The sequence below is a fragment of the Corapipo altera genome, unplaced genomic scaffold, assembly GCF_003945725.1.
Source record: "Corapipo altera isolate COAL_440 unplaced genomic scaffold, ASM394572v1 23, whole genome shotgun sequence".
Taxonomy (NCBI): Eukaryota; Metazoa; Chordata; class Aves; order Passeriformes; family Pipridae; genus Corapipo; species Corapipo altera.
In genome coordinates, this window is record NW_020884878.1 from 21,544,066 (window position 1) to 21,565,104 (window position 21,039).

Consider the following 21,039-nt stretch of genomic DNA (forward strand, 5'->3'; position numbering starts at 1 on the left):
GAATCAGTTTGATTTTTTTGGTTATTGAAGATATTAAGCACTACAAGAGCATTGAAATTTCGATCTGATTAGGATAAAAATTCCTCAGGATCAAAACACTTCTTTTTTTCCCCCTACAGTTTTACTAATTGTGAGCTACTTGACATTGCAGAGTTATTCCACAGCATGATAGCAAAATATGTGAAGTATTTTACTGTTAGAAATTATCAACTCATTCTATTTGTTTTTCATGTGTTTGAGGTTATTAAGAGAATAAAAAATTATAACTCATGTGCATAAGTTAAAAGGGTTAGTTCAACTACAGCTGGTAGGCTAAACCACTAAGCAATATTTTGTACAGCAATATAATTTTTCTACTGAACATACATAAAAGAAATCATGAATATATAACTGATTTAAAAGCAGACTGAGGGGATAATATTCCTAGAAAAATAGGGTAGCCATTAAAAAGGTGAATGTGGAATAGTTGGTTTTCGGAAAGACTGGATTATTCTAACCACTGGAAACCAGATAAAGTAGATCAGAGGGATTGCTACCAAACATACTCATCAGAGACCTTTGCTTTATGGGAAATGAACTGCCCTGGCTCACTCTTCCTGAGGAATTGTATTTCTTATAGCTGTAAATCAAATCCCGAAGAAAGAGGATGATATTTTCTAAGAAATAGCTGAGGACAACAGTATCTTTCTTGTCAGTGCAAGGTTTCTGAATTTAGACCTCAATTAGTATTCCAAAATGAAAAAGCACATATTTTATACCAATACCAATTGGTATATACTGGTGACAGTGTTCTTACAAGCAAAATATTAATTTTGAAATGGTGCCATATTATCCTATATTTGCCTAAAAATATGTATATGGTTGTCTTCAGAGGTCTTGACTTCTATCCTTCCTTGCTGCTTTCTTATTGACCTTAATTGAACAGTAACATCAAGTACTTGGTGTTCAATGAAGACCATTACATTTTTCCAATTAAATGGAAGATGTATACTCCAATGGCATATGACATCCACTCATTTTTAACATGAAATGTACTCCTTAAAAAGGCCTGTTACAGACCCCTGAATGCTAACAGTGTCAACAAAAGGGAAGCACATATACACACTCTTGTACTCCAGAGAGCAGCATCAATTGACCTTGCTGAGTTCTACAGACAGTGCTAAGACCTGATACAACAATAATTTTATTAGTCTGCTTGATTTCTGATATTTATTTGATATCAAACGTAGCCTGCTAGCTTTAAGATCAGAGATATTTGTCATTGATATTTGTCAGGGATATTGAAGTCATTGGAGCAAGGGCAGTTCTACTCATGCAGGGACTCATGGCTTGGTGAAAGTGTATGAACTGCCCTATGCTTGACACACAATTTAGTCCTACAATGCTTCTATGTAGAGGTAAGTAAATAGAGAGGATCCTACAACTTTCCCCATTGTTACTAGTGATAAATAGAACAGGGGGCATGAGGAGTCCTTCTAGGATGTTAGTTCTAGATGCATAACATTAATGCATGAAACATAAAACATTCAATTTTAACTCTTTCACACCATATATCCTAATAAAGACCTCTGTAACACAGAGTGGGGGATAGAGACTGTATCTGAGCCAGGGTAGAGCCAGACCTGTAATTTTTGAGGGTTTGGATTCAAACACAAGTTGTTGCATCTTAGTCAGTTTCTGTGTGTTAATTGAGCCAATGGGTGGTCCATGGTGCTAGTTGGTGTACTGGCTGTTAGAAGAGAGAACATTTTAACTATAATCTCTGTGAGAGAGACTTGATTTATGGTAAGTGATATCTGTCATACCAGCAATTTATTTGACAGTGAAGATGAACAAATGAGAAGTCTCCTAAACTTCTGAAATCATGAAGCATTATAAAATGAGAAACAGATTGAAAAGGTAGAATTGTAACACCAAAAAATTGGCGGAGAGATTTGTGAAAAAGCATGATCATTCAAAGTTTAAATGAAACAAGACAGAAAAAACAGCCATAAACTTTTTATCTCTATTTGGAAAAAACTGATGTTTCAATAGCTTGTGGTATCATGACACATATTATTAAGTTGCTATAAATGCAGGCATATGTACAGTTAGAGTATGAATGTTGTTTTATTAATTCACAAGAGCATATAACTAACATAAATCTTGACCCCACTGAACATAATGGAATTTTTCACCCAGGTCAGAATTTTAGTCCATAAAAAATTGCCTCTTTAGGGCATAATCCCCATGTACATTGAACCTAATGAAAGCTTTTCCACTGACCGTATCTGCCCTTTCATTAGGGCAGTAGTTCCCTTACAAAAGACTGCTAGTCTTGCAGACCTTCTTCACTTGTTATGGTCGCATTCCTGAAACTGCTTTTGTCTTCTTTTATCTGAGATAGATTTAACAAGGCCTATTTTTCAAAGTTTCTAATGGGCTGCTATGATCCGAAGCCATCAACAGCCTTCTTGATTTTTTTCTCTGCAATTTTGTGCAACATTTTCTTCTTTGCTTGTTTTCCTCTTTGATGTCTTTGAATATCCTGGATGAGACAGCAGGATGTAGTGGTCTTACTTTTTCCTTATTTTTTTGTGATATGTTGTCAGTGAATAGGCAGAGTAGCAGTTTTATTTGTGTTTATTTTTACCTTTAAATCTACCATTGCAATTTGGATTTCTTCTTGTTTAAATAATTAAAAATTATTTTATCCCTGGTAAAAATGAACCAAGATGTTTAGTTGCATTTTGCAGTCCTCCATCAAACACACCCTTTAGAATCTGCTGCTCTCCCAAGTCTTGCTTCTGTTTTCCACTAGTGCTTCCTAACCATTACTTTAGTTTCCAGCTCCTCTTTAAAATATTGAATAATATTGCTTTTTTTTGGTTAGTTTGTTTTTTTCCATTGTGATCTCAAGCAATTACTTCCTGTATTGTACTGCAAATATCCCGTGCTGTGTGTTTCAAGGAACTGTGGTTCTGCTGATTTTTACCTTGTACAGCCAGTTCGCGAATTTTAGCTCTAATTTTAATTTTTACTAGACCAGGAGAATTTTCTCTTTCTAGTTTGGTTTGAACTTGATTTTTTAGAATCGACAAGTTGATATGAAGCATTTTGGGGCTTTAGGATTTCTTTCTCTTAGTTTTCAGACATTATCTTTTAAATGCTAGAAAATGGAACACCTCTCTGGGCAAAGATATGAACAAGTTCAGCTTCTGCAGGATTATAATGGGCAGGTGTACTTCCTCAGTTATTCCCAAGACTAATTTAAACTTGAAGATATTTCATACTGAGCATGAGTTTCAACATGAAAAGACAAATGCAAAGTCCTGTATCTGGGATGGACTGACTACTTGCAATGTTACAGGCTCGGAACTGACTGGCTGGGTTGTTGCTTTGTGGAAAGGGACAAGGGCGTCCTGGTGGACAGTATGCTAAAAGCATGAATGAGCAGGGCTGAACTAAAAAGTGTATAGCCAGAAGAGCACAGAAAGTCATTATCCCCCTTTACTCTTTAGATTGCATCTGGAATCTAATTTTAGGCTCCTACCATAGGAAATATAGTGATAAACTTCAGAAAGTTCAGTAGAGGTCTGCCAAGATACCCAGGGGCTGGTGTACTTGCCCTGTGAGGAACAGCTGTGGAACCAGGCTTGTTCAGCCTGAAGAAGAGGTGACTTCAACGGAACCCAGCAGCATACCTGCAAGAAGGCTACTGCAAAGATGGAGCCATGAGCTGCACAATCAAAACAGGGAAGTTCAAGCTGGATAGAATGAGAAAAAAAACACTGTGAAGATAACTAAACCCCTATTAAGATATTGCAACAGGAATCTCAGAGAAGTTGTGGAAAGTCTGACCTTAGGGTTTTTCAACATCAATGAGAAAGTGATAAAAATTTGCTTTGAATCAGTGTTGATCCACTTTTGAGCATTAGGTGGGACTAGATATTATCTGAGAGTTCCTTCCAACCTATATGATTGTATGAACACCTTGTTCCTATAAACCAAGAGAACAACTACACATAAAGGATGTAACTAGCCTTGTCTATTGAAAAAAAAAGATTATCCAATCAAGAATAATTATGCTATAGCCATACAGCCAAGTTTGGAACTTGGACTGTACTGGATGTTCAGTGGGAGAAAGTCCTTGTGTTTACAGAGCTTGCAATTCAATCAGCTAAACTGGATACAGAGAGCATGAACACAGTAAGGTGAAGCGATTTTCTAGAAGTCATTCCTGTCTCCAGGGCCTCTTGATTCTTAGTCCAGTGCTTATACACTGGACCACACTGCACTCATACTGTCTGCATAGATCTCCAATTTTTCTGAAGATGAATGTTTCATAAAGCATATTCTATTTCAGAGAGAAGTGGTCATTCAGAAGATTAAGGTCTTTTTCAAATGGGATGCTCATCTATGCCAGGTGATATGTTAAGTCTGAGTCGTAAATATGTTTTATTTCCTTGGTCAGATAGTGCAGTGGAAGTGCAACTTGTCATTTTTGACTTCCAGCTTCAAGAGCACCAAGTAAGTTTTTGAATTTGTTCCTTCATTTCTCAGCAACTGACTTATTATCCTGGATATTAAATGCTCCAAATGTAAATGATGCCAAATTACTTTGTTTATCCTTTTGGATAGTTGATTTTATTTTTTTTCCTGCAGAAATATATCTAATCTGACCTTCTTATGCTGACTGAACTTTACCTTCTAGAAAATTCAGGGACTATTTGAAAGCTTTACAGAGCTCGATACTGCTGTTAGCTGCCATATGTTATCACAGAAGCTGTCCTTGTTCTCCTGCTTTCTGGTTGCAGTTACCCTCCTATCTTCCTTTGCAGATCAAGCAAGGTAATTTGGGACTGAACACTTTATACTGCCTTCTATTGGAGTCATAGGGTTTTGTAAAATCTAATTAAAAGTGTCTGCACTTGGGCTGCTGCACTTTTATTAGGAAATGCTAGTGGGACATGGTGCAGGGGGAGCAGAGTTGTTCAAATCTGTGGCTCTGATTTTAAGAAGCAGTTTGCAGATAGTCTTCTACATTAAGAAAAACACCAAAGTCAATCATAAACACAGTCAGTCACTGAAACTTCCAAAAAATTATCTGGCTTCACTGCAGGCACAGATAAATTAGAGATTATGGGCATAAGTCTTTTTTCGCACCAGGGTAAATCAGGAGCCCTATCACTGAAGTCAACAGATCTCAACAAGAAAAGAATTAGGCCCTATGGCTTTTAATAAGAGAAATACAAAGAGTTTAATTACAAGGAATCGAACTGAACCTCTCTTCCCCCATACAGAGACATTGCGTATGTTCTCTGGTTAAGTTTGTCTCTCGTAACATTTTTGTACTTCTGTTATTCTTATCCTAATCAGATACTACCTGTGTGCAAATATCAGGGACTTAGATAATATAAGGATGAGGGCCATTTAGATGTTAACACATGGGGTGGTTAAAGCACTAGTAGAGCTGTAGCTCATTTCTGTATTGAAAAACATGGTGAAATCCCAATTTTGCTACAGTTTTTGTCCCCCATGTTATGACTCAGAAAAAAAACTTCAGAAGAGAAGTTCATTTTCTATGCCAGGGAGAGAGTTTCTCACCTAAGCAATATCTCTCCGAAGGATTAAAATCATGTACAGCATGTGTAAATTAACAGCTGCTAGAAACTCTGGTAATACAAATATAATGCTTTATTTCCACATACATGAATGATCATATATGTCTATAGAAAGACTTGAAAGTAAATAATACAAAAAGTTATATTTGAGCCATCTTCTGTGAAAACCTATGACAAAAAAAAGCAGGTGCAAGATGAAGACACCACTTGTGGAATATATGTAATAGTTCAGGAACAATCAAGTGTTGTACCAGATTATTTTGACAAAAATGGAAGTACTTACAGTCTAAGTGACTATGTCTGATGCCTTCCACATCTTCAGCATGAATGAAATGGTAACATCTCTTTCCTACAATATCTACAGGGGTCAGATCCATGTAATCACTAATCCTAAAAAGGAAAAAGAATATATAGTCCATAATTCAAGAAGGAAAAGAACAGAAGAACTGTCAAATGACTCAGAAAGTGAAATCTGCTAAAAAGTTTTTTCACTGCTATAGTCATTTGAATGGAATATCTCTACAAATGAGACACAGCCTTAAAAGGAAAAAAAAAAGAAAGTTTTTTTTTTAAAGAAACCTGGAAATTATTTTATCCATTTAAATAAGTGGAAAATTAAATTCTAGTACACATTGTCCCAGTAGCGTAACACCAAGAAAATATAATTCCATGAAATTATAAAGCATTAGCGACAATCCAAAATCCTCATTAAAAGACTAAGATGATTCAAGGTTACATAATAAAGTAGAAACATGTTATGTTTATACCAAATGATTAGAGACACATTTCATTTCAACAGATTGGTCTTCTATTGGGTATATTCATGAAAAAGCTCTTCAACCATTTCTTGGCACCAAGTCCAGACTGATTTTTCAAGGGATATAATTTAAATGCTGAGACACACAGATGCCTCAGGGTGTTATCTTTTTTAGTCTAATTCATTTGGGAGCTCGGCTTTCACTCTGGGCCCTTTCAACTGGGACTTTGTTGTTTATTGCACATAGAAACTTCAAAATCTATTCTTCAGACCTTTGTGTGCGTGTCTGTGTGCTTGTGTCACTGTGGGTGTGTAGACTTGTATCATGGACTGTCAAGGTGTCAATGTCCTTAAATGTAATACAGAGATTATAAAGAAAATAGGAAAATGTTTTGCTCACACAATCATTTAAAAGTATGCCTGTTTTTTAGACATAGAAGAATTTTTTTAGGGTTTGAAATAATCTGCAATTATTGGGGTTGAGCCCACTTTTCAATTTTGAGACATAATTGTCATTCATTTAAGGGAGCTCTAAAGACCACTAAACATCTTGATATAACAAGATAGCTACTGGAGTGTGATCCTGGGGGATGCCTAAAGCAGAAGTCGAACTGTGTGGATCTGAGGGGCTTGCAGCAGGCAGAGGTGGTAAACACAGCCACTGATGCACTGATAAGCAGAGCTGTGTTTGCCTGGGTGTCTGAAGCAGGGTGAATACATAGACCATAAAGAGTGAAGGACAATACCACAGCAGCACTGGTGATTTGAACCCAGTTGAAAATAACCCCAAACAACAAACATGAAAAACTTCATAGGTCATGCAGGTGGAATCAAATTTGCTTGTAAATTTGTCAAATCAAGTTTAGCACAAAACACAACAGCCTTCTCTCACTTTCATGACAGAGTGTATTGAAGGATGTGCACCTTCAAACAACTGCCTAGTAGTTACAGCACTTAACCAAATATGGGATAGCCATATTGGGATATCTGTCTAATGTTTATCACAAACTACAGTTGAAAAGCACCTCTTCTACCTTCTCGTGGAGGACACTATTCAGAAGGATAAAGACAAATTTGAAACTGTGGCAGTGGGATTCCCTATCTCTCCTGATGAGTTCCTCCACTTCTGTTGCACAGTGAATTATTTGCTGGGAAGAAAAAGGACCTGGTGTCTCTGCCCAGTGATAAGAAACCCTAGCAGAAGGAAGGGAGCCTGAGATTTAAGCACTCCTGTCCCTTCTATATAAACTGACCTAAGTGTATAAACAGTCCATGGTGCAGGAACTAGAACTCAGGTCTCTCCTCTCATGTCTACACTCACCTCACTGGCACACTTTGCTGTCTCTTCTCTGGCCCAAGAACTGAGTGTTTTCTAGCTGGAGGTGGCTCTGCTTCAAGATACTGGAACAGGCTCTCCAGGGAAGTGATCACTGCACCAAGCCTGTCTGAGTTCAAGAACTGTTTGTGCTCTCGAGCACATGGTGTGATTCTTGGGGTGTCCTGCATAGGGCCAGGAGGTGGACTCGATGATCCTGATGGGTCCCTTCCAACTCAGCACATTCTACGATAAGATCAGGGAAAGGAAATCTCACCCTGCCAGCCCAGTAGAAGGAGGCAATCTCCAGGCAGGCCACTGCCCTGTGGTGTTCCCAGGCTGTGAGTGCTACAGCTCACAGGACTAATATGAAAGATGATCATTCTGCTTCCCCTCTGGTAAATTTGACTCAGCTGGATTTTATTTCTCTGCAGTAGCCTGTTCGTGTAAAGTCTTCACAGATAAAAATTAACAAACGAGGCAAGGCAACTGTGGAAGCAGATTCACAACCCCTTAAGTTTAAGGTTACGGCAGGGGAGGTTTAGATTAGATACTAGGAAAAGTATTTCCACCAGTAGAGTTGTCAAGCATTGGAATGAACGGGATTCCCAGGGAAGTGGTTGAGTCACCGGCCCTGGAGGTATTTAAAAAATGTGTATATGTGTCACTTAGGGACATGGTTTAGTGATGAACCTGGCAGTGCTTGATTTATAGTCTTTTCCAACCTAAATTGGTCTATGATTCTATAATTTTAAGGAAAAGATGCTTCAAACAGACATATGAAGGACATAGGATTTTGTTTAAATGAAAAATGTGGAAGAAGAAAGAGAGAATATCCACATATAAGTGATGTTCAATGGTAAGCAATGACATCAAAAACAGAAGAAAAATAAATTACATCAAATAGAACACTTATGCTTATATGAAAGGTACTAAAGATGGAAAAGAAATAATTTACATGGATAAAGTAAAATAAATATGGTATATCTTGGAGCACTTGTTAGGAGATAGATCTTGTGGCACTCAAGTCCTGTGACAAAATAAAGTAATAGGTTGATGAGTAAGAACTTGGTTTTACTGAATACACAGACCTCATCCCGTAAAACATAAGCACAGGCTTATGTTTGAGCAGATCAGTGGTTCTACTGACTAACAGGACTGTTAACATGACTGAAATTTAAAGGTAGGTATATGGTACAGTGCTTTGCTGAATGAGGAACAGACTGCGCACTCATTTGTAGACCTGTAGACTGTTTCTGCAAGTCTGAAGGAACTACTGACAACCACTATATGGCTAACAAGCCAAACCTCTTCCATGTGATTATTTCCTTTTGGGCATATAGTAGCAGATATAGCTATAGCAGTCCACATTAAACTGGACTATCAGCTATCTCCACATGGTCTCCAATCCTTAGCAGTTGACTCTGAAAACACAGCAGTGTCTTTATTTTGCTTTTAATTGTTTATCACCATGTGACATGATTTGTCCTCTGCAGGTGCTTTTTGCACTCCATTGACTATTTTAGACTAGATGGTAAAGCTTAGATGACATGAATCCTAAAAGAGACATAGATTAATATGCTGCATTTTAGGCAACAAAATTTTGCATCTATATTTTACACTCTCGAAGCAATATATTAATTGTTAGAAATAGCCAGTGTACTAATAGATCTTGTCTCAAAGGGAAGCTAACTTGACCAGATTGTGCACTGAGTCCAGGATTCTAAAGTAGATCTCTTCATTCAGAGAAAAGTAACAAGATGCGCCCAAAGACCTGACTAATGTCGCTCCTGCTCACTGCTGTTGCAAGCAGTCAACCACTTGGAAAACTAGGAGTACTATTGATCTCACCCCTGCTGATCCAATGGTCCACTGTGAGCATTCATTTCAGTTAAGTGGCATGGCTTCTGCTCCATACTCCCTGCAGCTGCCAGTAACTCCCCATTGCTCCATAAATAGTGCTTACAGCTTGCCCAGCATGAATCCATTTTTCTCTGTTTTCATCAATGTTGTGCTTGCTTTACTGTGGCACCACAAAAATCTCCTGGCTGCCTGGAAGGGCCAGGAGTTGAGCCCATATATTCATAATGGGATACTTATCTCCTTTTCTATAGTCCCAGAAGAGAGATCCCAACTTCCCTGACTCAGAGAATGGCCTTGGCAAACGCCCAGATAATTAATCTGACAGCTTCAATCAGCTGTTCAGTTAATTCCTTCCCATCTTCTGGTTTTTTTTCCATTCCCCCAGTTTTTAGAGTCATATTCTGCTTTGCACCTGCTATGAAATCCAAGTCCTGTCAGTCTTATTCCATTTTTCATCACTGGAAATCCCACTGTGTCTATGAGCTCACATTCACCTCCTAGCACTGGCGGAAGTGTTTCTACTATTTGAAAATATTTTTATGAACTATTTTCAACAGTGACATCAGGGACCTAAAGCGAAACTATTGCAACATAAATTCATGTACCATCGTATGCATTCTACATTAGCATATGAGATAAAATCTGCCACAAACAAGGAAAAGTTGTTTTATAATGTTGCCTTTAACGAATGAAAAACATTAATAAGCTCAACACTTTATTGCTGGTTTACCACAGTTTACCACATGATATCAGCCTTTTTTATGTGATTACCAATCAGTGTACCTAATCTGAGGCATTTTACAGTTTTCAGTGATGCCTTTCTCAGGCACTTGGAAGTTTATTGCTACATGAATGTAAAGGGAAGGTTTGAGAAAAATGTTTAATTAAAAAAACCCCAACAATTTAGGGCTGATAAAAATGCCAAATGGACAGCAGAAAAAGCATAAATCTTTCTAACTTGGCCTAAAAATTCATATCATACTTGACCTGATAGGGAAGTGCATTTTTCACATCCATTTGATTCCTGGCTTTTTTATGGAGGTTGCCAATGAAGGTAACAGAAAGTGCAGGTGATTTTGTTAAAAGGAAACCTGTTCGTGAGGAACTAGATAGATACCAGCAACTCATTTCACAGAGGTCTTCAAAAAAATCTGTAGTGGTAGTAGCTTTCCATTACTACCTAGGTAGGTTACAGTGAAATCAAAGACTAAGGCAAAAGTTTTCCTCTAGATCCTACTCCTAATCCCTAGAGCCAGTTGAGAGATTATACAGAAGCTGGATTCTCACTGGATAGACTCACAGGCAAAAAGCCCAAACTTTAATACTGTTATCCACTTTCTCTGTAACCTTGTGCAATCCACTTTCCATGGAGCAGTTTTTCCAAGCTTAAAAATGAGAATAATATATTCACTTTTAGATAATGCTTTGGAAGTTTTGATGAAGTGTTCTCTCTAACAGTCAAGTAATATTGTAGCGGTTCAGCAATGTGACAACCTCATAACTGAAATCCAAGATTATTTAAATTGTTTAAGACCCTGATTCAACAAAACATTTGGGTTTATCCTTTTTTATAAAAGTTTATATTGATGTGCTATCCTGATCATAGGTATTCCATTATGATTGAGCAATTATGATTGCTCGTATCAGAAAGCTTCCACTCAGTTTATAATATGTCATGGTTGCTGTAATAATCTTGTTTGTTCCACTGATAAGTCCCCTTGACAAAATTTGTTTTGGTTACATTACCCTCCTACTTCCTTTCCAGCTTTTCTGCTCTACCTCAGATTTCCATCAATGGACCCAAACTTTATTACCTATCTCTTCCTTCTCATGTATCTTCACTTCTGCTCTAAATACCCATTCCCTGGATTTTATTTTTATTTTTCAGGGCCATGAGGCCTTAATGGTCTTGACCAGCCTCCCTCCCCTGCCCTTCACACACCCAGAACTCCATGTCAGCCTTCTGGGGCTTCCCCCCCCCAGCATTCAGCCCAGACCCCTGTGTCAGCCCTGAGGGCTGTCAGCCCCTGCCAGACTCTAGCTGCTCATAGCCTGTTCATGTGTTCTATTGACTGGATCCTAGCCCATGCCACTGCCTGTCCCCAGGGAGGTGTCCAATGCCTGGGGCTGGGGCTGTCCCTGTGTCCCCCCTCAGCTTTTGGGATGGTGGGATGGGCCCTGGCTGCCAGGTTCTGCCCTGACAGACCACCATGGGGAGCTCCTGATACTACAAGCATCCAGTCCCCAGTGAGCAGACAGCTGAATTTAAATACTATCTTTCACCTTCTGAGATCACTTGTCGCTTTCACATCGAACGTGGCCCCCCCTCAACCAACTCTTCATCACCTGTTTCCATTTCACTGCTGTCTTTCCCAGTATGCCCTTAACCAATTTTATTCTACAGTTTTCCCACCTCTAACTGCAACAGATCCCACCTCTCTAGCCTACTATCTAGGCCATCTGTGCTTCTGTTCCATTAAACACTGAGCGTGATGTGCTGTAATCTGCAAATTAGTTCAAAAATGGAAAACTTTAAAACTTCAGACAGAAAAACTTGTGGAGGGGAGGATGGGAGAGCATAAGGACAGGCATACAGGTCAGACTAACGTCTGTCTAGTCCCAAGTCTTGACTCTGAGAGGGACAGTGAAAGATTGTAAAAACCAGGAAAAGCTTAGAGGAATCCTTCCTGGTCTATCTTCCCTTATTCCAGCAAGATATCCTGCAAATTATAGTTTTAAATTTATTTTATTCTCTTAGAATGTAATGAAAATGAAGGTGGTGATGATGAGAGTAAATTCAGTGCTCTCATACAATACCAGGATGACATTTCAGGAGTCACAAATTCCAAAACTTCTTGCCAAGCCCATGGAACAAAGAATACAGACAGCAAAAATAAAGAAAAAAGGAGCTAAAAGCTGTACCTATTTTCACAGTAAATGATATTGAGGTCCATATTCACACGAGTGACAAACATGTGGCAGTCAATCCTGACTTCATTAATTGTAGGAGGCGGCAAAGCATGAGCAACGACAACAAGTCCCATGATTTGGCTGGGTACTGTCCGACCGTGTGATAGTGATACTCTCAGACGTAACCGGCCTGTTATATGAATCACCTGCAAAATAAAAATAATAGAAAATACCCAGTGAATTCTGAATGCAATTTTGACATCAGTTTCTTTACTATTCCCTAAAGATCACTTGACACAGCCTAAAATTGTACTAATAGTACCGGTATTAGTGTTAAGCTTATTAATACTTGCTGTCAACATGCCCTGTCTCTCCTAATAGCAAAAAGAAGAACATAACATGCAAATGCTTCACATTCATCAAATAAAAACCTAGGAATTTCTGTGGTATTGATTTTTGCTGTGTGATTCTTACAGAAAGAAAGAAGATAACAACAAAGAAGAAATTCAACAAGAGAGGGAGTGTGATAAAACTGAAACTAGGAAGTTGGAAATTAATAAAATAATAATTTTATAACATTTGGGAATTGAATATGAGACAGAACTATCAGCAGTTTTGAATTTTTTTCAGAATTTAATTGAATTGCTAGTCACCTACACTATGGAGACACTGTCCACTGCCTTAAATTTCTTCTTTGTGGTTGGCAATTTGAGAAGCAACAGCCTGTAAGTGATCTATGAGCTCAGCTGCAGGATGGTCTTCTTGCATCCACAGTAAAGGTTTTAAAGAGCTGGCAGACGTGTAATGACTTTGACTAGTATGTATGTATGTATGGAGAGCTCCAGGGGTGGTAGTTTCTTTCCATATTCACAAGATGCCTGGGAGAGGCATATTCACAAGAGGCCTGAAGATGCCTGGGAGATCTGATTGTACCGCTGAGAATTTCATCCTTATTCCAAGAACGCTGCCTGGAATGGAGTAAATTGAAACTCTGGGAAAAGAATAATCCACCACTTGCAGTTTCACTCCTTCATGAGTTCTGTGGATAAATAGAGGGGTTGTTTTGTCCAATAAAAGAATATAATTATAACATATTGAAATGAAAGTGGAAACTGCAGTTCCTGTACTCATGGATAAGAAAGCTATAAGAAGTGACAGTTGCAGGGTCTCCCAGATTTTCACCCAGTTGTTTTCCGAGAAGGCTTCCAGGAGGTGAAGGCCACTTTCACTGTCATCCCAGACTCACTACCCAGAGGTCAACAGAGATGTTGGTTGATATTAGGGGCACTGGAGAAGGTGACAGAAATGGGATGTAGCTATAAGTGCACTGATACTCATCTCACAAAGATAGCAGACAAACTCTTTGCTTCTGATCTGAGATTGATTGTTATTACAAAGTGAGAGAGAAGAAAATTTTTCATTTACAAGACTGCAAATCACAAAATGCATCCAAATTCAAATCTAATTCATACTGGCAGATCTGTGATCTAAGCCTTAAAGTTTGTTCCTTTTTTTTTAACCTATGCCATCAAAATATCTCCTTTCACCATTATTTTACATTTTGATCTTAGCCAGTGTGGTGAATCTGAATGAGGAAAGTGATTAGCTGCTCTGTTTGTCCATTTCAGTTGCAGGTTTCTGACCCCCTATGTTTGAAGTAATTATGCCTAAATTCACACGTAATGCACCTTCCAAGGGCAAACTATCCTATGAATATTTGAAAAAGTTCCTAAAGGCAAGGATGCAAAAACACCATTTCAAACTTACTTTAATTTTACTTAAGACTTCATTAACTAATGAAGAAATAGATAAAAGAAACAGGATTAACTTCACAGGAGGGGCAGCAATAGTATATTTTTCTCCTTCTAGTTAGGCTTCCATATACATCTCCTTTTTATCATTATCTGTCTCTTTTTATCATGCAATTTCAACTTACTGCAAAACTCAAATCTGTAAATGCTTGCAAAAATGCCGATGGATAACTAGCAAAAATGTGAAAAATTATCTTATAGGGAACATGTTATGCAAAAGTATTGTTCTGTTGTTTTTTCATAAGACTCCTTATGCTAATATGTTTGAAATTGGCACTATCACTTGAGGGAATTTCTAAGATACATCATATTTATCTCTTCTTTGTACTTTTTTAAACCTTCATGTCATTTGCAGCTAAATATCAACATGATCTGTTTTTGAACAACTCTCTATTCAGACAGTACCTCACTTTTTTTTCTGATCCTTCATCTGGAATACACCTCAGATGTAGTATTACCCCAAGAGACAATTCCAAATGTTAGAACCACCATATATTAACATTGTTGAATTTCAAGAGAATTTGTTTCCAGATTCAAACTAGTTACCTTGTTTCTAGCTTTACCATGGATCCAAACATGTTCTAAATCCCGATGTGAATTCAAATTTTAGGGGTCAGCACTCAAAGAAACCCCAACATTTTGATTCTGCACATTCGGAAATGTACAGCAAACTGCTCATCAGTTCCACTGCCTGTGTGCCCATATAGAAACTGTATTTCCATGCCTGAAATCCCTTTCTATGACAAGATTAGTCAAATGCACCAAGTGGGAAATCTAATTGGTAGTAAAAAACAATTCTAACTGTCATGACCTTGTTCTATATTGTGAGTATTGCCACTTTTAACACTGGTTCATTTGAACTGGGATTAGGGGTGATAGGAATTATAGGGTCAATTATCTCCTGTAGCTAAAATTAATCTCTTTATAATTCAATCCCACAGCTCTAGTCTCTCATATCCTAAAACAGTATTATGACTTTAATGAAGCTAAATTGCAAGAATAAACTGTTTTATGAAGGACAATACTTGGCTCCAGATGTAAATATTTAATAAAAATTTGCTAGGAATATACTGAAAATCAAAAGTAAATGTAGTTCTTCTGTGCAGTTTTCTTTATAAATGCTTCCTTCTGAAAAGTATGTAACAGTCCAAATCCATCTTTAAACTGTAACTGTCTTCTTTCTAATAATGCCATATGAATAGACTGGCACATTTAGATGTCACAGCAAGGAAGAGAGTGATACTGTATTCTCTCCATTATAAAAAGGTGGGTTAATCATCAGATCACAGAATCATCAGAACTTTCATATGTCAAGAGCTGTACAGATTTCCCCAGCATTTCTTCATCTACCTCCTAAATTAATCAGTAGCAAGACTCCTTTTTCACTCTACTGGAACTGGGTTAACAGTTCAGACGCTTTTTTGCTTACAAACTGTTTATTAGTAGGTGCTGTAACTATGATTCTATGATTCATCCTATAGAAACAGAGAGAAATCTTAATGTCAAAATAAACTTTGTAACCTGATCTAGACCAGGATTTAGCACAGGTCATTCTGATCTGTGTTATTGCTTGTAGTGTAGCCTGGTTGTATAATAATTACTCTTGGATAGACAGGTGGGAGAACAAAAAAGCGTTCTACAAAAATAAAACTTTTAACACTGTGAAATGAAAATAACACATATACTGCTGTAAAGATGTCATGCTGAAGCAAAACAACTACTGTAAAAATCTTCTGCACTGTTTAATTGACTTGTTAAAAAGCAAAGTCTAAATCAACTTTGCCTGAAACTCCAACAGTGCAAAAAAATTATTTGGCTTTTATTTTTAGCTGATTAGAAAAAGGATTTGCAAAATATTGTAAGTACATGTAAACACAGTTTATGAGTGTGGGAGTGTTAACAAGCCACACTGGTTGGACAAATATATATTTCTTTTCCCTGCCATATGCTCTCTTTAGTCATCTGTTAGCGATATGCTCTTAGATGTGCTCTACTAATGTCTACTCATTGTAAACAAGCATATCACAAAGACCTTGATAAAACCTTCCCTCTGTCAGTGCTTAATAGGAAAGTCCAGTGATTGAAAACCACATCTGGAACCTGCTCATCAGCCTTTAAAGCTAAATCTCACCTCTGGAAATGGAAATATTTTCTTTGTCAAAAGACATCTTTAAATATTACATCCATTTTTTCACATACATGTGATGTCAGAATAAGGACATGCATTACTGGAGGCTATAAAAACCTGTAAGCATGAAAAATCTGTGAATTTCACCTTTCAGATGTCTCTGTGTTCTTCAAAACTTAAACTTCAATTCAAAATAAATTTCTAATCTATTTCTTTTGTTCTCTGTGTAAATCACTATGCCAATTTATTGTGTGTGTGAAACCACAGCACTGGCAGAAGTTGTCCCTCCAGCTCATTTCTCGTAATAATATATTAAATTTGAAGTCTTAAAATTATAGCTTATAATCAATTTTTTAAAAGTCATATATGAAAACATCCTAATTTAGTTTGTGTGCCTAGATATTTACTTAGTGAGTTTACAAACAACTCACACACACATTTATCCCCATTTACAGAAATAACTGTGATTCTGAAGGACATATATATTTGTTTTAGTCTCTCAAAGATATTATTTTATACTTCCAAAATCAACATGTAAATCTTTAAAAAACAATTAAATTAAACTGTTAAATTGATTTATGAAACATCTTACAAACTATAGCCCTGTTCTTATATTTTTCTTTTGAAGAGTTGTGTGCTCCTTCACTCACTGATACATGGACGTACATCTCAAAACCTGTCTGTGGCACCAGTGAGACAAATGTTTTAATACTCCACAAGGTAAAGAGTTCTTATATGGTTTCAGGTGATTTCTCAGGTAAGACTGAACATTGGAAGCAGGCTTTCCTCTGGACTTTGAAAAGAAAAAAGTGTCCACTGTCACATCTGGAATTCACATAGTGATATCTGAAAGTTGTTCCTTTTCTGACATCAAAATATATCCATGTCTATCAACCTAAACTTCAGTATAGATTTCTTTATCTATCACAATTATCTTCTTTCTTCCCTGTGCCCCACTGTAGTCACTATAACATTTCTACTTGCTTATATTTTCTCATGGCCAGAAACCATTTATTTCTGGGGTTCCACAGCCCATCCTCATTGAGATCAAAGCCTGCTCGCTCTCACAGTCTTCAGGAAAGCTTTGGAAAAAGATGTCACTGGCCTATATTCAGCAGTAGTTGGGATCTGAGAGGTCCAGTAAGGCCTTGTGTTTGTAGTTCCAGAAACTTGTGTCTCCCATTCTCAAACCTACTGCATTTCTATTAGCATTGCAGTATTCCTAACAGGAGGTCCTATGGAGCATGACATTTTGGTGTTGAAAAGGAATGAGCAGCTACAGCTGCAATATGTTGGACTATCTCACATGTGCAGCAAGTCTGAGGAGTCCCAAATGCAACCAACTTTCTATACACACACAGATCAATTCTCCAACCTGTGTACAGTTAGCTTAACACACAAAGGACACATTAGGCTTGCATGTGCACTTTACATGATGGGTTTGTATCCATCATGTAAATTAAAGTTTGTAGATGCATGCTCCTGTTGTATCAATGTTGTATCAATCCTCTTTTAATCTATAAAATAACCATTTTATCATCTTTTCCCTTGTTAACATCAGCCATCTCCAACTTCATAAGCATCATCTATCTTTTCTCTTTGACAGCATAACAGAATACATGTCTACTTACAGTAATTATTCTCAACACTTACTTGAGTCAGAAGTTTGTTACTTCAGTTTTAGCCTTGAAAAAGTGCTTGTATGTGGAAAAGCCTGTATGTTTGGGTTTTCTTTTTCTGACCAAAGTAGTCCATCCAATAAAAGTCATTGCTTCTACACATAAACCTTGTCCTATTATATCAAGTCCACACCGGAACAAAGTGCAGCTGTGGGTGAGTCATTCAGAACCATGGCAGATGAAAAAAAGACGAGGCAATAATCTATGATTCCTGAGAAACAGCTTTGCAGTCAGTCTTGATTGAGTTATGCACTGAATGCCACCTGAACCACTGCTCAGAGCTGTGGTCTTGAGCACTCATTCAAAGAATACGAGCCTGATTTCAAGGAGGGCGAACATTATTCCTAACACATACATAGTTTCAAGGTCAATAGCCTCTTTTCCATCTACAAGTACATTTCAAATCCCTTCAAATACACCTGCAAAAGACAGTCTGAAAATGGAAATGGTATTTACATTTAAACAGCATATTTTGTCTCAGGATGTATTTTATTGTTAAAAAGTCAATACTAGTTTTTGAAGACACTCTAGGCTTTTCCCATCTTTCCTCTGTTATCACTCTCTCCAAATAATAAGATTCAAAAGCTATTCTACTGCTTAAAATAGTCAGAGGCAGAATTTAGGCTAATCCTAAGGGGTTTAAAAAAGTATCCTTATGAGACCTCAAACTCATTGGCACTTAAAGACAAGTATCACACAAGAAACACCCCAGTGTGGCAGGCTCAGTTCGTAGTACTTGCTCTATCCCTAATGTGACCTGAGTAGAGTATTATTGATTGCACATGAGGAATGTTGAGATCAGTAGCAAGCACAATAGCCACAGTCACTTTCATTCGAGTACACCACAGGGAACAGCTGCTCTTCTGCACTAAATTTACAGTTTTGAGCACACATGCAAAAAACTGGTAGTTCTACAACCTCAAGATGCAGAACCTCTTATATCCCACTTACCCCGGACTAGATAACAAACTAAAGGGCAGGGAATGGGGACAGCTTTCTAACTCTCCAAAAGAGTGAAGAAAAAACACGAACCTGACATTGCCCATGTTATGTTGTCTAGGTTAGAGTTACCTTAAGAATACTCTGTGGGAGTAATGGAAGACAGTTGTATGATAAACAATTCCTAAAGCTGCCATAAAAAAAAGGGGCATTTTCAAGAGTGTGTAAATGTCTGTCAAGAGTTACCAAATCTTAATAGCCTGGGAAATGAACAGCAGACCAGACGTTGGTCAAGAATACTTAGTAAAAATATATTTGCTATCAGCATTTACAGATGCTGTAGATTAACATTATTAGATCCTAAATTTATGGTTGATTTTTCATTGTGTTACATAACAGAATTTACTTTTTTTTTATTTGAGATAATAGATTAGAAGTTATTGTTTAGTATAGCATAGCACACTGTCCTGTGCTCTATATGGAAACATATCTATCTTTATTGCCATAATGGTTCTCATGTCAGAATTCTTAGGTCAAGTCTTGCATTGGTATACATCACAGCAGTAAAAGTTGCATGATCAAGACCTTTCAAAAGCATATGTACATTGTAAAATATGTTAATGATAACACATCCTTTCCTGTGTTAGACTTTTTCATTAATTGCATTGCATTAGCAAGCTACTTTTCTCTAAATAAAAGATGTTGTAGACCTGACACTCCTGCAATCAGTTTTATAAAATAAAAAGAAATATTGTGCTGTCATTGCACACTATAATTTTTCATTTATTTTGCTTTATACAACTGCAAAGGTTTCCATTTACATAATCAAACCTTACAATAAGAGCTCCAAACTTTCCACTATTAAATAGTATCTTTTAAATATATGCAGTGTTAGTCATTCAAGTGATTAGGTTTTATTTTAATACCTTTGAATCTTTATAAGATGTCTTATTAACAACTCAATCTATCAACAATGCACTGTTTTTTCATAATCCAAAACTTGAATGTTGAAGAAGATCAACATTAAAAAAATGGGAAAAGAAGAAACTAAATGAAATCAACACACTGCAACCTGAAAAATAGCCATAAAAATTGGGTTTGTAACAGAATACTTTTTGAAGTAATTGGCACAAAGGCTGTTCTAGTGCAGATTGCTGCAAGAGTGCTCTTGGCAAGAACATCATAAGCACTAGCAAAACTTTAATATGCTCAAACAGCCAAATACAAACTGACACCAGGAACCCAAGTGTGGCAACAAACAGGAAAAAAATAGAGTATCTCAATTTAATACAAACCTACATACAAAGGGATCAATTTTTACAATTCGTGGTTTAGCATACAATACAGCTGTCCTCAGAGTGAATATAGAGTAGCTATACATAAGAAATTAGAATTATCAATTCAGGGGAATTTCTCAAGAGTCCTTTTGATATGTAATACAGCAAATATAATGACTAAGAAACCAGACATCAATGCATTAAATGAGATCAGGTTGAGATCTATTTAGAAAAGACAGGTTTAAGCTGGAAAAAGAATCTCTTTGATATGACCTCCAGACCAGACCATTTGCAGAAGGATTCAAGATGAACAGATTTACCCTTGCATATTTGTTTGCTTCACAGATGCTTTTAAATATAAACTCTAAAATTTTTAATATTGTTATTGAAGAATTAAGTCTATGTAGTAAAAACGATTAAGAACCTGGGATTGTCTTATACTTCTTGCAAATGTTATAATGGATTTTTTATGTTGAATTCAGAGAAATAAATGAAACATAGTTATTTAAAACCTAGCTAACATAACTAACTTATTTATAAATCACAGAATCACAGAATATGCTGAGCTGGAAGGGACCCATAAGGATCATTGAATCCAACCCTTGATCTATTATACATTCTGGCTACTGCTGGTCAAGCTAGAAATCTGAAATGTCTCAGAATTTTTGTTAGTCTGCATCCCTGATTTGTGGCCAATACTCATTTAACCCTGAAACTCAAAAGATAGGTTCACTTTAACAGATTTGTCACTGCAAAT

The 21,039-nt window shown here is 37.1% G+C and overlaps 1 protein-coding gene across 8 annotated transcripts in view; it reads right to left on the reverse strand.

The window, feature by feature from the left end:
• The window catches only part of NPAS3 (neuronal PAS domain protein 3), a 612,015-nt gene that overhangs the window by 20,149 nt on the left and 570,827 nt on the right, over positions 1-21,039 (reverse strand). For all 8 annotated transcript variants that reach the window (XM_027638244.1, XM_027638243.1, XM_027638242.1 and 5 more), the window contains 2 exons: positions 12,461-12,654; positions 5,887-5,993 (listed from right to left, as the gene is read on the reverse strand). In XM_027638244.1, coding sequence (XP_027494045.1) covers positions 5,887-5,993; positions 12,461-12,654 — 301 coding nt within the window. The remainder of the gene's footprint in view (positions 1-5,886; positions 5,994-12,460; positions 12,655-21,039) is intronic.